Below are 16,948 nucleotides of genomic sequence, written 5' to 3' on the forward strand. Positions count from 1 at the left end.
AGTTCTATTTGCGTATGCACAACTTTTTTTTTTCCATGGTAAGGATGACCTTTGCATGGAATTGCCCATGTTTATTGAGAGTGCAAGAGTTTGTTTAGGATCAGTTTACCCAGTAGAAATCATGTGGGCTACGGGAAACCATTCATAGTGTTTATTTAGACAGGTCACCAACCTAGAACAGGAGCCCAGGACTGGGCATTGTGTATCCAATGGAGACTCGCCAAAGGTCTGTGTAGGCCTAACATCACACAGTCCAAGCCATCACTGCAGTTAGCTTACATAAACAGTAATTTCTATTGAGAATTTGGGTGCTCTTGTAGTATATGGATGCTAAAATGGTCAAATTGCCCTTTTGATATAATTTTACAATGGACCTTCCTGTCACTTTTGTATATTGAAAGAATTTTGTGGAATAGCTTCAGTATGTTAATAGTATTAGTTAAACTTGTTATTTAAAATGTTATAAGAGTATTATGGTTAGGAATAACTTCAGTGTATTACTTGATTATGATTAAGGTTATATGAATACATGCTTTACAGTTTCAAACTCTCTCTCAATGATGTCTACAACCCATAGGATAATTTTATACAACAGTGTGAACAGGCGAAGTAATTCTAAAAGACATGACAGAATGTCATTCTGTCACAACACTCACACACACACACACACACACACACAAAATGTTTGTATTATGGTACTCAGGTACAAGATTGGCAGTGATCCTGCTGGCTGGCTGCTGATCGACAGTCAGACTGGACTGATCACTGTCAGGAGCTCCATGGACAGAGAATCTGACTTTGTCCAGGATGGGAAATACACAGCTCAACAAATGTAAGGAGTTGTGCTCTTAAAGGAAAGCTGAGCATAGACATTACTCTACCATTCCCTTGTCAATCTGGAATTTGTCATGACACAATTTGTTTGAACCTTGGGTCCATTTATCCACTTTTTAAATATGTATAATATTACCATGTGAAAAATGTTGTTTCTGTATGGTTGCACACCATATTTATGATGTAAAAAGAGTGTAATTCTCCATCAAATTCAATCATATCAGTTACAAACAATAAAATATAGACCTAAATGAAGATTTTAACAACAGTTCTATTTGCGTATGCACAACTTTTTTTTTTTTCCATGGTAAGGATGACCTTTGCATGGAATTGCCCATGTTTATTGAGAGTGCAAGAGTTTGTTTAGGGTCAGTTTACCCAGTAGAAATCATGTGGGCTACGGGAAACCATTCATAGTGTTTATTTAGACAGGTCACCAACCTAGAACAGGAGCCCAGGACTGGGCATTGTGTATCCAATGGAGACTCGCCAAAGGTCTGTGTAGGCCTAACATCACACAGTCCAAGCCATCACTGCAGTTAGCTTACATAAACAGTAATTTCTATTGAGAATTTGGGTGCTCTTGTAGTATATGGATGCTAAAATGGTCAAATTGCCCTTTTGGTATAATTTTACAATGGACCTTCCTGTCACTTTTGTATATTGAAAGAATTTTGTGGAATAGCTTCAGTATGTTAATAGTATTAGTGGTAACACTTTCTATGAAGGTTGTATTTATAACGCCCTATGAATGCATTCATAATATTTTATAAGGTGTCTATAAAGCATTGTAATGCTCATTATTACCATCTATATGTATTCACAAGTCATCATAACCAACTTCATGATGCATTATGACAACTAATTATGAATGATTATAATTTTAATCTGAATAATGCATTATAAATATGTCAAGATCTGCCGACTCACTTGTCAGTTTTATGATGCATCATAACTACTTCTCTCTGCTAAATGCGTATAGTGATGCATAACGAGTTTTTACTTCTACTGTAGTCCTATATATCTATAGCTATAAGTATATGTAATAAAGTTATAATAATTTATACATCTCCCTACAGCACACAATTATAAACAGCTATGCAATATCGTAAGTGTTATTTGTCAGCTCTAAGTAAAGTGACAAGAATATGACCCTATTAACAGATATAAGTTCACTGAATAATGAAAGGGTGCAATGAACTAAGTACTGAGTCTGCCATCTTTACCCCATATGCACAATATTATAAATTACTATGTTAATGTCATTGTCAATGTCAGGTGTTATTTGTCAGCTTTAGGTAAAGTAGAGCAAATGAGGTGTTGTTATATATATAGATATAAGATCATTATAAGCAAATATGAGGCACAATGAAATGAGAGACATGAAAATAGAAAATGAAAATAAAGTGAACTAAATGCATTCCTTTTGTCTTTATGTCCAGGCTCTCATTTCATTGTGCCTCATATTTGTTTATAATAACCTTATATCTATTTATAACAATACCTAATTTGCTCTACTTTACCTAAAGCTGACAAATAACACCTATGACATTAACATAGTAATTTATAATATTGTGCATATGGAGTAAAGATGGCAGACGCGGTACTTAGTTCATTGCACCCTTTAATTACTCAGTGAACTTATATCTGTTAATTATAGGGTCATATTCTTGTCACTTTACTTAGAGCTGACAAATAACACTTATGAAATTGCATAGCTGTTTATAATTGTGTGCTGTAGGGAGATGTATAAATTATTATAACTTTATTACATATACTTATAGCTCTAGATATATAGGACTACAGTAGAAGTCAAAACTCGTTATGCATCACTATACGCATTTATCAGAGAGAAGTAGTTATGATGCATCATAAAACTGACAAGTGAGTCGGCAGATCTTGAAATATTTATAATGCATTATTCAGATTAAAATTATAATCATTCATAATTAGTTGTCATAATGCATCATGAAGTTGGTTATGATGACTTGTGAATACATATAGATGGTAATAATGAGCATTACAATGCTTTATAGACACCTCATAAAACATTATGAATGCATTCATAGGGCGTTATAAATACAACCTTCATAGAAAGTGTTACCATTAGGTAAACTTGTTATTTAAAATGTTATAAGAGTATTATGGTTCCTGTCACTTTTGTATATTGAAAGAATGTGGAATAGCTTCAGTATGTTAATAGTATTAGTTAAACTTGTTATTTAAAATGTTATAAGAGTATTATGGTTCCTGTCACTTTTGTATATTGAAAGAATTTTGTGGAAATTCATACCTTAAACCTTTCAAAAAATGTCGGGACGGTGTCATGCAAGCCATCACCTTTCAGTTTTCTACTACAATTAATAGATTTAGGGTGTCACATTAACTTGCACACAGATAGGACTGTTCTACTGTGGTCTACAAATACATGTGCCAAATTCAAAGGCTAAAGGGACTGTGTAGAAGTGACTGCTGAAGGATGACAACCATGAATCAAACTACACATTTTACAGCAGAGAGACAGAGAAATAACTGCAGTTACAAAAAATAACTGCCGTTATCAGCCAACTCCATTGTATTTGTCTGCCTATGCTGTACAGAGGCTTGTCCACATTGACCACAATGGAGATATGTTCCATAAGTAGATCATCCAGGACACAGTTAGTCACCGACTCAAGTCACCTGAAAGAGAGTGAATGTTCCAACATTCAGTAACAGTGAAGAATCCGAGCACAGCTTGTGTGACACATACCCACATTGTGATTTGAGTAAAAGTAATATTAGACTGGGTACACCCAGCCCGATCTGCCGGCGATTTTATTTCACCCTGCAGCTCAGGCTGGAAACCTGTACATCTTACTCTCCTGCTTCCATTACAATTTTGCGGGGACCAATCACAAACTGGCTTATCCACCTGGCACACCCGGAATGTCGGTCTGATTGGTTGAAGGACTATCAAATTGCGTACAGAGTCATTTGAACTGCCCGTTGATCATGCCTCTTGTGCAGTAGAAAATACAGAACAGACTCCCCAGACTAATGGTCAATCTTAAAAGATTAAGCTTGGTCTGGTGATAGCCAGACTAAAGTAATATGCTTGGTCTTGGCAGACTAGATCTGCTTAAAATGCTGCTGCTGCTGATGTCTTTGTCAGAAGCAACTGTACCAACATACTTGTGACACTGCATAATTACTATACTGGGGGTTCGCAAAGAATTCGGTTGAGTGTGAACACACTCCATGTATCCTCATAGAGTCTAATCAGTACTGTCATTTTCCCACTTAAAAATATGGATATCTGCTTTGGTTAATGACGTCAAGCGACTACTGATAGGACAGGGACACTTCAGGGGGTCAATCAGATTTGAGCTGGGGTCAGTGGCCCTGTGGCCCCGCCCCTAGAACCACCCAAGAGTGATTGAGGTTTCAGTTGCAACATTAAGCACTTTCATTCGTGGTCACAATGCTGTTTTATATGATCCTGGCTTTGGTGAGTATTATTCCACACAATAACAATTGATTGACTTTGTAAACTTCTGAGTTTCATGTCTAACTTCACCTGTGCTAACTTGTACAATGACAGAATCCATATTCAAAGACAACTTTGTTCTAAGACAACACAAGTGCTCTTGATTTTTGTTCTTGTAATAATGCAATCAGGGCATGAACATTTCAATAACTGTCCAACTGGTTTAAAATTATTGCTTGAGGAACATTCTTCTTGCAGTTAATTTGTATGGATTTATGTTGCATCTTAACAACACTAAACTCTATGCATGCAACCAAGCAGTCAGTAGTTCCATTTTGAAGAAAGTGTATGTTAATTCTGTAGATACCTGACATATTTTACAGCATTGATTCTTAAACCTTTTGTCTGGCAACCCCCCAAAAAACAAACCATTTGTCTCGCAAACCCTTTTCTTGAAATTAAGTTTCACTTTGAATAATGTTATGCGGTGATGTGGCGCCATAGACGACTGTGGTTATTGTTAAGAGCTTTGTGCGTGTTGGTGGGCCCTATGACCCCAAAGTCTGCCATGACCGGGCCTCAGGTCAAAGAAGTTTGCAAAAGGCTGGTGTACGAGACGAATAAATGTCACACCACTCATGTATGTTGGTAGGCTATATGCTTTATTTGATTTCGGGTGAGTCCACAATCACAGAAAGAAAAAGTAGTTTGTTTGTTGGTAGTCTACATGTTCAAGCAGATTATTCAATTTTAAGAGATTTTAAGAGATTCTTTTTCTATCTTGCAAACACAACACAGCAGTTACAATTTCACAAATCCTTAATTACAGATGCACAAATCCCATGTCACACATCACAAATTAAAAAAATATGCTCACATTTTTGCTACAATCACCGCAGTATATTTGGTGCAAAACACATTCACACCCTCGGTGGTTCCGCCCCCCAGTGTAAGATTGCATACATCTGTAATATGAACTAGGGGTTGCAGGGAGTGGTCACGGGAGTCCATGCTGATGTCTCATCATCACAGCCTGGACAGGACACGGGGCCAGCTCTGGTACAAGATGAAGCACTTCTAAATGTCGAAGGTATTTCTGATGCTGCGTAAGCAAGAAATCATTGCGTTAAATTACTAGAACTGTTTAAGTCTGAATGGTGTGTGTGTGGGGTATACTGTATTACTGCATATTAAACTGATATTATTTCATAACATTTTAAATGATAAGATCAATAAATGATAAGAAATAACATTTGCTACTAACTTTACACTGTTTTTTTTCTAAACCCTTAAACCACTGACCAGACGTTGGTGGGAATTCTAAGGTAAGTTAAGGGAACAACGTTAACATATTTTTAGATCTGAATCTGTCACCAACAATTTTGACCCTCTCTTTTCAAAGATCTCAGGCATTCTGAAGAGGAGGAAGAGAGACTGGATTATTCCTCCCATCAGCGTGTCAGAGAACCTTAGAGGTCCTTTACCCCAAAAGATTGCTCAGGCATGTGTCTAAACATTTGACCTTTTTTTTTATCAGACCACCTTAGAGCCAAGAGGCAATAACATTGGGAATATGCTTTTTGCCCCTACGCATGTACAGTGTTTCCCATACATTGACTTATTTGTGGCGGCCCACCACAATATCAACATTGACCACCACACAATGATTTTTTCAGGTTGTGCTAAATTGTGCTTAAATCTGGTTAGCATCATAACCACGCTGTGCTAATTTGTCAAAAAAAAACAACTGTTGTATTCAAGTTAATTCTGCAAACCAACCACCACAAATGGAATTCAATTCTGTGGGAAACACTGTGTATATATCTAGGGCCCAAAGGTGGTAATCCATATGTTTGAAATGTCAAATTAGAATATTAAATCAGTTTTATGTGTCATACCATTTTCAGGTTAAAACCTCCTACAATAAGGAGGTGAGGATAGTTTACAGCATCACGGGACCTGGTGCTGACCAGCCTCCTAGAGAAATCTTCACCATTGATAAAGAGACTGGATGGCTGTATGTAACACAGCCACTGGACAGAGAGACACGGGCCAGTTACTTGGTAAGAGACCATTCCCCCTGTTTTAATGTAGCAGTAGAACTGCGGTGACACATGCCCAGTGGTCCAGTGTTGAGGGCCAGTTGAGATGACTGGTTAACATCCCTCAATAAGCTGTAAGACACCATTTGTGGGGAAAGAAAGATTCATCTGTCTTAATTCAGGTGGCATATATCAACAAGCAAGATACAAACAAGTACAATGCAAACAAACAGCAATAAAACCCTCTTGTGTTAAAATGGTACATATGTGACCTACAGGGTGTTCATTAGCACACAATTTATACTCAATAATCCCGACTATTCTACCCTTTCCCAATCTCTGTGCAGGCTGTCCAATAAAGGAACAGTATTGGGGCTGATGTAATCAAAAATAAAATGTTATTAGAAGACATTCAGACATACATAAATAAATAGACTGCGGCACTAGGATAGACAATAATCTGCATAGACAACAGTGAATAGTTGTTTGAATACACACACGCAAACAATACGAGAGACACTTCACACCATAAAGACTGTGCACAAGCACACACACTGATGAGGCTACATTAGATCACACGACACACCTCACTCAGGTGGACACTGCAAACAAATCATTGTTATAAGAAAAGTTGCACACTGCCCTAAGCTAAAACAAATGAGAAAAGACGCAGACAAACATACATGACAGAGACAGACCGATAAAATGACAAATTATGGGCCTTCACTGATGGCCTGGCGTAGGACATTTGTGACACATAAACTCATAGGCACGGGGCGCACACACAAGGAAATAAATATAATTTTAAGCACAGGAAAAACAGTGGCTGGCTGAACGGACGAAGACAGTCCTCCTACAATCAAAAGCACAACTATAATGTAATGTGTTGCTAGGTCGAATAACAAACTCTAAATATTCACTATAAATTGACGTATAACTCGTTTTAGGTAAAAGGCTGCAGTCAGCTGGTTACGCATGAGCTGCCGATGCTCTGCTTGCTGAATATATACACAATGGCATATAGAAGTCAGATGTCTGATTTTAAAGACAACAATTTGTACTACAAGAAGACAGCAAATTAACTCACATTATGGTTGAAATGTGAGCTGTATGCACTCGCTCTAGTTTCAACGTGATCTAAACCAGTGTGGATAACTTAAGAGCTGTATACACTCTCCAGCGTTGGTGTGGATCCTGTCTAGACAATGACAAATAAGAAAGCGTCAGAACTACAAGTACTCGAGTTATATCAACGAGGGAAAAGCATCCCTGCGCCATTGGAAATCGGCAGTTTTATTCCCACGGCACTCCCCTCGGGGAAGTGACCACAAGGAAAGTTGTAACGACAAACACCTCCCTGACTGAGTGGGGTGCTACCCAAGAGGGCAGGAGGGTTGGCTGGACCGGCTACGCTCGTCTCACATAAATTACCTGGAGGTCCTGACTGTTTCGTTAGCTCTCAAACAGTGGCTCCCCACCTAAAGGGCCACCAGTTGGTCTGCTGCGACACACTACCGCGTTGGCCCATATAAATCGGCAAGAGGAAATGCACTCCTCTGCTCTGCACTGTCTGGCATGCTGCTGTGGAGCAGTCCACTCCTTCCGTCGTTACACGCAACGCACGTCCCGGGTATGATGAACACGGGGGCAGATCTGCTATCGAGGGGGAACCCGCTGTTCAGAGAGTGGCGTCTCCACCCTCAGATAGTGGAACTGATTTGAGGGAGAGACGGCAGAGCGGCCTTGGATCTCTTTGCCTCATGCGAAAACACCCATTGTCCTATGTACTTCTCGCTTCAGGACAAGAACGTGCCTCCCGGCGTAGACACACTAACTCACCAGTGGCCCAAAGTGCTCCTCTATGCCTTCCCCCCTCTGTGCCTGATTCTTCCTGATTCCTCTGTGCCTGAGTGAAGGAACAGGGACTTATGCTGATTCTGTACCAAGATGGCACAAAGCTCCATGGATGGAGATTAATACCCCTGCTGTATGTGCAACCGATGGCGCTCCCGCTACGTTCAGACTTGCTATCGCAGGCGAACGGGGAAATTCACCACAACTATCTGGATCGGGTGGCGTTCTGGGCCTGGCCCGTGAAAGGGTGAACCTTGCTGCCCTGGGATTACCGCCCAATGTTGTGGCCACCATTCAGAGTGCAAGGGCTTTCTCCACTAAGTCTCTGTATGACTATAAGTCTTTGAGAAGTGGTTTGACGTGCATCATTTAGTGCCATATCAGTGCTCTGTCTCTGACATTCTCAGCTTTTTACAAGACCTTAAGGAGGAAGGGATATCCTTCTCCACCATTAAGGTGTATTTGGTAGCTATATCTGCGTGTCACTTTGGTTTCAATAATGACACGGTGGGTCAGCACCCATTAGTAAGCAAGTACATGAAGGGCGTTCTCTCTTGGAGCTCATAGCCTTTCACCCACTCCCTTTTGCATCGGCAGAAGAGCAAAGGTTGAACACTTTATGCCCCGTTCGAGCCTTGAGAGCATATATGGACAGGACAAAGAGTTTTAGGCAGTGCAACCAGCTATTTGTCTCCGGGGCTCCACCACGTGCCATAGCTAGAGCATATGATGTGAAGGGGCTACAGCCTCCCGAAGGCTTGAGGTCTCACTCTGCGTGGAGTATGGCTGCTTCATGGGCTGTGTTTCAGGGAATTTTTGTGCAACAGGTACCCGCAGCTATTTGGACGAGTCTGGACACTTTCGTGAGATTTTACCGGCTGGATGTTACCAGACCAACAAACCACGTGATTGGCTCAATGTATTCACAACACACCACATGATTGGCTCAATGTATTCACATGTCGACGTTTTGACGCGGAAGGTTTGTTAGCCTGCCATATTGGCGTTACAAACTAGCCCCATGCATTTCTATAGAGGATTTTTTGAGTGCTGTGTCTCCTCATTAGAAAGTCTCTGCCGCTGCGCCGAGGGGACACCTGGACGTGGAGACCATCCAAGGCTGTCAGTGTCACGGTAGGCTAAAAGGGGAGCTGTCCAGATATCTCCCATAGGTGGATCTCAAACACAAGATGATGAAAGAGAACTCAGTCTCCGGTTTACACAGCTGTTGAATCACCGTTTGAACCACACGCTCTATTGTGCATCTTCTGACTAAAGAGCAAGAACACCTGGACTAATCAATTGGCACCTGAGGACAGGGCACCAAGCTGCACTTCCCGTTTCACCCATTACACCCGCTACATATAAACAGAGCAAAACTACAGTGCTTTTTAGGGACAAAAGGATGCATGTGATTTACAGGTTGTGAAAAAAGGGAATTATGGTGTCACATTATGCTGAACGTTGTGGGTCGTTAATGATCGACATTTCACCTACACTTTAATGAAAATATAATGAAATAGTTGATCTTGGGAAAACGACAAAGCAAAAACGTATTCCTCCTTTATGAGACTATGGACTACAGAGGGGCTGTTCAGAACCCCCTTGAAGATTTCACTTACTGAGTCTGAAATATCATAATGTCTGGTACTCACCCATGCTAAAAGATGTCAGGTTTATACAAGTCATTCAGGAAATATTTATCCTAAAGACAGATATTATCAATGGGGAACTTCATCACAAAGGAGGCATACTTCCTTCTACATGTGCAGCTGGTTACTGTTGTGTGCATGACAAACTTGATCACATTTCTTGCAGGTTTATTTACAAGAAATGTATTATGAAATATGTATCACTCATTTCCCCTGTACTGAAATTATATAAATAAAAGTGTAGTCTGGGTCTACAATGCTTTCTAGTGTTCTCTCTATTTCAGCTACTTGTTCATGCCGTCAATGAACATGACGGAAATACAGCAGAGGAGCCCATGGAAATCCAAATAATTGTTATTGATCAAAATGATAACAGGCCAGTTTTCACACAAGATTCATATCTGGGAAGAGTGAGTGAAGCTTCGAAAGTAGGTATGTTGCCTTATATCATATCATTATATATCATATCAAAGCAGTAACCTCTTCAGTTGAAAGTAAATTACAAGCGTTATATGCATATTAAAGTGGAAAAAATTATTTAATATCTGAGGATTGTAGACATATAACCGTTTAACTGATATGGCATACATATGTGTACTCATATGTGTGCTGTTACATTTCAGGATTTGAGTTCATGAGCGTTGCGGCCACTGATGCAGATGAACCAGGCAATGCAAATTCTGACATCAGATATCAAATACTCAATCAGGATCCACCACTGCCCAGCAAAGACATGTTCTCCATCAACCCTGTCACTGGAGGAATTAGAGTTAATGCTCCTGGACTGGACAGGGAGGTGGGTTGTTTTTAATCATATTTATGAATTGTTGTTGGCATATTACTGATATTCGATAACATTATTTACATTTCAGAAAATTACTAAATACACATTGGAGATCCAAGCTGCAGACTTTGAGGGTAATGGTCTAAGAGCAACTTGCAGGGCCATCATCACTGTAACAGACAGACTCTCTATTCCCTACACTGTGGAGCTCATGAATCTGGACTACTGGACAACTGAGATGAACACCACAGGTAAACACACCAATTTCTAAACTTATGTTCTTAAGCATGACATCTGACCGCTGCCCCTAGCGTCCCCAGGCGGAAAACCAACCTTGCAACATTGAGACTACCATCCCGGAAAGAGAAGTGAGAAACAAGAAACTTGTTTTAAATCGTGTTTCTTACCTTGTAACATCCACATTGTCTACCGAACTTATGCTAACCGTTTTGCTAGCTTGTAAACAAATCCATGTGCTTTATCGTTACCTTTTTCCACAGTTGAAATACCATAATGCACAATTTCTCCAGCAGAGGGGGAAATCCTGCCAAGTTTCCCTTTAAGCAATCTTATAGCTAGCTGGCATGGCTAACTGGTGCTTGAGGGGGTTCTGTGTATGTCGAGAGAATTTTAAGCGTTTTGTGTTTCTCGCTCGTTCTCGCTTCTCACTGGACTTTTTGATTCAGACACTGCCGGGACGTTAGTGCAGATCTTGCAAAGCTGGTTTTCCGCTAGGAGACAGTAGGGGGAACAGAGAAAGCCGCCATTCTCGCCACAACAGGTCATTTAACCATCACAATGATTTCTAAACTATTGTAGCGTTCAGTCAACGGGTTTATTAACACGAAAGCACAGAGTGCAGGCATAGAACACAGTGGCCCGTGTCAGGCCCAGAACCGGAAAGTGACAGAACTTACTCAACCCAATTCCTATATCCCCAGGGGGTCCGCCCCTTCTCCCCTGGCTGCCAACCATCAGCGTGCTCAGGGTTATACATAGCTGATTGACAGCCATTCGCTACACTATTTTATTAAGTTGAAAATGTTGCATAGGGGCCTTTAAGTCATACATATGACTTAATGTCTTGTGTCTTCAATAGCTAAATAAAATCAGTCTGGATACATATTACATAGCCTATATGACATAAAGAAAATTAAACACATTTTAAAAACACATAGCCTATACTAACAACAATCCAACCATTGACCTGTATACATAATGACTGTGTTTGTTCTTTAATAGATACGTTCGGCATCTAGTCATAGCCCAAATACTATGGTTACCGCCCCTTTAAGCGGGAAGCAAACTTCTATCAGGGGGAAAGCAATAGCTTCAATTGAATGTAACATAATGGAGGTGCACCTAAATAAGTAGAGAAAAGACCTGAACAAGATTACATTTTTCAGCAAACATAAATAGAAAAGTCAGAAGAAAAGTTTGGACTGAATGTAGATGTCTCTGTCAGCGAGTGAGGAACCAAAAATGCCCAAGTTTTGGTATTTCCAGTAACACTACCATACAGAAAAAAATATAGATTTTTAAGTGTCAAAAGTTAAGTGTCAAGTGTCAAAAATATATTATCAATTTCTAATATTTACATATATTTCAAAAATGTTGTATTGTATAATTTTGTTTGTGTATGGACGTGGATTCATTCTAGAACATAAGGCCAGATTGTAGCTTGGTTTAGCAAGGTAAGCGTTATGCCATATGACACCACATTCTTGTTAATTGCACCTTAATTAAAACATGACTGTCCCTAGAATGTCAATATTAATATAGGCCTATTCAACAGGTAATGTCAACTAGTTAGCTACACTGAGGATATAAAGTTAACAAGTTAACATAGAAGTTTTGGCAGTTTTTGGAATAACGTCGTTTAAAAGAACGGCGCGTTAGGTAACAACGTTATTTTTTCACTAACAGGGTAATCTAACTAATTACTTTTCCCGTCGTTACAACGCCGTTAACGTTACTGGACGTTAAATGCAGTGCGTTACTATGCATTGATCGAATAAACTGTGTAATCCGAACGCACCCTGGCTCACAGCTAGTGAGGAGGTGGGTTAATTGACCTCTCCAGAATAAGTCCCGCCTCCGTAACTTCCGTATCCATCCAACTTCCGGGCGTGGATTGTCTATGAGAAATAACATGGCGTTTCGAAATATCATACCGGTAAAACATCTGTAGGTAGCGAAGTTGAAAAAGCTGGTGGGCAGATTGGCCTACACACTTCTGCCATATAGTTTCCACTGGGTTTTTTGATTGTCGGTGCCGTTTAAGTAGTATACTATAGACTATACTACTTAAACGGCACCGAAAATAAAAAAATCCAGTGGAAACTAGATGGCAGAAGTGTGTAGGTCAATCTGGCCAGCAGCTTTTTTTAATTTGTCACCTACAGAGTTTGACAGGTACGATCTTTCAAAACGCCATGTTATTTCCCATAGACAATCCACGCCCGGAAGTTGGATGGATACGGAAGTTAGGAGGCGGGATATATTCTGGAGAAGTCTATTACGACGTAAGCGATTATGATTGGCTAAGGCAGAGTCATGTTTCATGATAGCCAATCAGAGCCAGTGTTTTTACACACTTGCCAGCACACGTACCACACACACGCAACAGCTAAAAGATTCGACGAAACAGCAGAGGTCAGGAGCAGTCCGAAAAGTTGGCATTTTCAAGGTGGAGATATAAGCACTACTTTAAATCCATCAAGGCAAGAACGTGCATGTAATGGGTACATTATGTCCAGGAGCGAAGACTTTGTCGACATCCGCTGTAAGCAACTCTAATTTAATGAAGCATCTCACACGCATCTAAAGATAGTGGCCAAAAACACCGATACCTCCACCACAGATGATAGCTCGCCATCCATTAGCAAATAAGGACTCGGAGCAAAGTCCTCCAAGCAGCAAAAGCTAGATATTTCTGCCTTACAACAAAAACCTATGACACAGGCTGAAGTCAACCGTAGGTCTGTCGATGTGCAATATCTTGAATTTCCCCTTGGGGATCAATAATCTATCTATCTATCTATCTATCTATCAATCTAATAAATATCGAAAGTTATGTAGCCTACAAACACCTGTCTGTTCTACTCATTTCAACTGGCTGCTCAAAACTGCTCAAAAAATCCAAATTCTTTGACATATATAACTTTTTTTTGTAACAGTAACGCAAATAGTTACTTTCCCTGGTAACAAGTTACTCTTATCATAGAGTAATTCAGTTACTAACTCAGTTACTTTTTGGAACAAGTAGTGAGTAACTATAACTAATTACTTTTTTAAAGTAATGTTCCCAACACTGGTTAGCGATTTCCCCCACTGACTCACTGGTAAGTTGTTAGCATATTTTTATGGCAAAGAGGTGAAGCTTAGCCTGGCCATTGGCCATCCCCTTTGGTACGCTTCGCTTCTACAAGGGTCTGGGATCTCGGCTACTGACGAACGTTTGCAAGCTGGAGGCGTGGACTCTGTAGAAGTTTGAAACGATTGGATCTGATTTCACCCAATCGCTAACGTTTGGCCGTGACGTATGTTATGCGCCAGCATGATCGTGAAGTAAGCTACGCTACAATGCTCACCGGAAATTGTGTGCGCTGTATACAACAACCATTCCCCACCAGAGCGAACAAGATGGATGTAAGATGGAATTAGTGGAAGAATATCAAATAGCAGATTACTATTCGACAGTAAGGTTGAAGATAACATATTGTAACGCTGATGAGAAGTTAGGAGACGGGGAGGCTGATATATCGTTCCAAAACTCTGGTAATTTATTTCCTATAGATGTACAGGCTAGTGCATGGCAACAGGAGGTGTCCACTACAAAACAACAAACTGATCGCTGTTAAATCACGGTCTCAATCACTCGTCATTCACACTCATCGGCCAACATCACAACGCAACACAACTCACTCGCACGAAATCCACTTCTAGGCTACTCTGACTAAACTTACTAGATGTCTTAGAACCCCCTATTCTATTCCCTCCCCTTATCAATCGCTAACCTATCTGAACCCCTAAATATTCCCTCCCGGACACCTACCCCCAATCAAAATAATCAGAACTCATTGACACATTCTATGACACAGGAGGGAGAGGGAGAAGCAAACACTCTTGCGCACACACACACACACACGCCTGGAAACAGTGTTGCCAACTTAGCGACTTTGTCGCCATATTTAGTGAGATTTCAGACCCCCCAAGCGACTTTTTTTGTAAAAAGCGACTAGCGACAAATCTAGCTACTTTTTCTGGCGTTCTTGGAGACTTTTGGAGACTCTGATGTGATGGCATGTAACGTCCCTTTTTACTCTTCTGTGTGAGCAGTGAGTTCGTGCTGTGTGAAAGTCTCATGCTCTTGTTATGATTATAAAAGTAGGCCTAATGACTGGCCTGTAGTATCAGCCCATGTTATTACACGGAAGTAAATATTCTATAGATCTAACAGCTCAGACAACGTTATTGGAAGGTGCCGCAACTCTATGGCCGCAACCTCGGGTGAGATTACCAGTCAGTATATATATCTATGTGAGATTACAACCAGAATCAACGTGACGAGAGCAATGACATGATGACAGGCAAACAAGGACACGCTGCCAGCATTGTTCAACAACCACTGAACAAAAGAAAGTAGCCTAGGCTACAACTTCATTCACAAGCAGTTCAAAATCGAACATACAGGTTAGGAAAATATAGCATTCGTTTAGGCTGTAGCCTCAATGTTGTCAATGCAGGACAGACTGTCGGCTGAGGGGGAAAAAATCTGTTGGTCTGTCCTAGTGACATTAAGCCTAAATATATCCAAAATATAGCCAGTAAGGTTAAATTGTGTGTAGCCTATGGTGAAGTTATAATCAGACTTCAAGCAGTGCAAAGCAGATGGAGCAGTTGGGAATAGGTTGGGCTGCTTTTCAGCCACTTGATGCTCATTCTGGTGTAGGCTATGACGAGATAGTGTACAGAAGTGTAAAGTGTCTCAATTAATATAAGTATAGTAAATGAAATATATTTAAAGTTGACTATTTGAGTAGGACAAAAGCAAACAGGTGTAAAAGGGAGTTAAAGGGCCATCGCAGTTTTTTTTTTTTTTTGGGGGGGGGGGGGGGTACACGACGTGGTGACGTAATTGATATGCAAATTAGTATGTGACGTCATCTAGCGACATTTAGCGACTTTTGGAGCTGGCTTTAGCTACTTTCCATTTTAAATAGTTGGCAACACTGCCTGGAAAACAGAAGACACAGGGGAACACAGGAGAAAGCCCAACACGGGGGCAAATAACCTTAGCGTTACAATATCATCACAGTTGTCAAAGCTAGTTGTGATCATTGAAAACACGCTGCTTCGTTCATACCGGGTCTGTCGCACATGCTGTAATTTAAAATCGAGGCTACTGTGCGATACAAATCAAACTCGGACTTCAATTCCTGAATATTTGGAAGCGTAGCCAGCACGTACTGAATTGCTTCATTAACTTCCGCCATTGCCAACTCCTCGAGGACTACAATTCAAACACAGGCAAGGCAAGGCCAGGCTAGGTGAAGCTACATGTTAAACAGATCTGTGACCTCCTTCTGATTATTTTCTCAGGAACTGGAGCTGTTTTGAAGCTAAAACCAACTCTAAGAGACTTCAACATTGTGCTGAGAGTCTGTGACAGTGGTGGACTTTGCAAAAACAGTACGATCTTTGCCCAAGTGTATGATGGTAATTGTCTTATCAAAGGGTCTTTCTGCATCAACAAACCCTAAAAACAATTGTCAATGTCATTAATGTAGGTTTTGCTAAGTTCTGACAAGAGACTAGTAGCCAAGGCTACTTGCCTCTAATTCAAACTGCTATCACAATGAGGTAACTAATGGTACATGTGGCTCATTCCCTTGCATGTTCCACAGCTCTTCCCCAGTATATTTCAAGTCTGTGAAATAAAATGACATTTCCACTGAATTGCTTCAATACCACTCTTACTTTAGTCATTTTTCTTATGTTGTACGTACATGTATTTGTCAGTTAATCCATCAACCAATGTGCTACCAAGTGAGGTGACAAACGTTTCGGTCCTCAGACCTTCGTCAGTGCAAACGTATTTTTCAACGGCAAACAATGGTGTGCGAGTTTTCTTCCATGACTGACTACCAGAAAGATTGTAACCATTTCTGTTTAGGCCTAGACCTAAAATCTTAATAAATCAATCTCAAGATTGGCCGAAGAAAAAAGATGATTGATAGCATGATGCTGGTGAAAAATGTAATTTTCCAAAATCCTTGTGGTCGTGTGGACAACCTTGTCAATGCAAACC

At 40.4% G+C, this 16,948-nt stretch overlaps 1 protein-coding gene across 1 annotated transcript; it reads left to right on the forward strand.

The window, feature by feature from the left end:
- Positions 1 to 3,762: 3,762 nt before the first annotated feature.
- LOC143125263 (cadherin-4-like) lies at positions 3,763 to 16,595 on the forward strand. Its single transcript, XM_076286601.1, has 9 exons — positions 3,763 to 3,768; positions 5,294 to 5,393; positions 5,609 to 5,628; positions 5,706 to 5,804; positions 6,211 to 6,366; positions 10,136 to 10,283; positions 10,475 to 10,647; positions 10,724 to 10,886; positions 16,240 to 16,595. Exons 1-9 carry the CDS (start codon positions 3,763 to 3,765, stop codon positions 16,398 to 16,400), a joined length of 1,026 nt encoding a protein of 341 aa, XP_076142716.1. The 3' UTR covers positions 16,401 to 16,595.
- Positions 16,596 to 16,948: the final 353 nt, after the last annotated feature.

The sequence above is a fragment of the Alosa pseudoharengus genome, unplaced genomic scaffold (assembly GCF_046254945.1).
Source record: "Alosa pseudoharengus isolate Yale_2024_CS ecotype anadromous, Long Island Sound unplaced genomic scaffold, YU_APseudo_1.1 YU_APseudo_1.1_scf_16, whole genome shotgun sequence".
Classification (NCBI taxonomy): domain Eukaryota; kingdom Metazoa; phylum Chordata; class Actinopteri; order Clupeiformes; family Clupeidae; genus Alosa; species Alosa pseudoharengus.

Coding starts and splice junctions, on each gene's coding strand:
- LOC143125263 (XM_076286601.1), top strand. Junction 5,805..6,210: donor TACCCCAAAAGATTGCTCAG/GCATGTGTCTAA, acceptor TACCATTTTCAG/GTTAAAACCTCCTACAATAA. Junction 6,367..10,135: donor AGACACGGGCCAGTTACTTG/GTAAGAGACCAT, acceptor TCTCTATTTCAG/CTACTTGTTCATGCCGTCAA.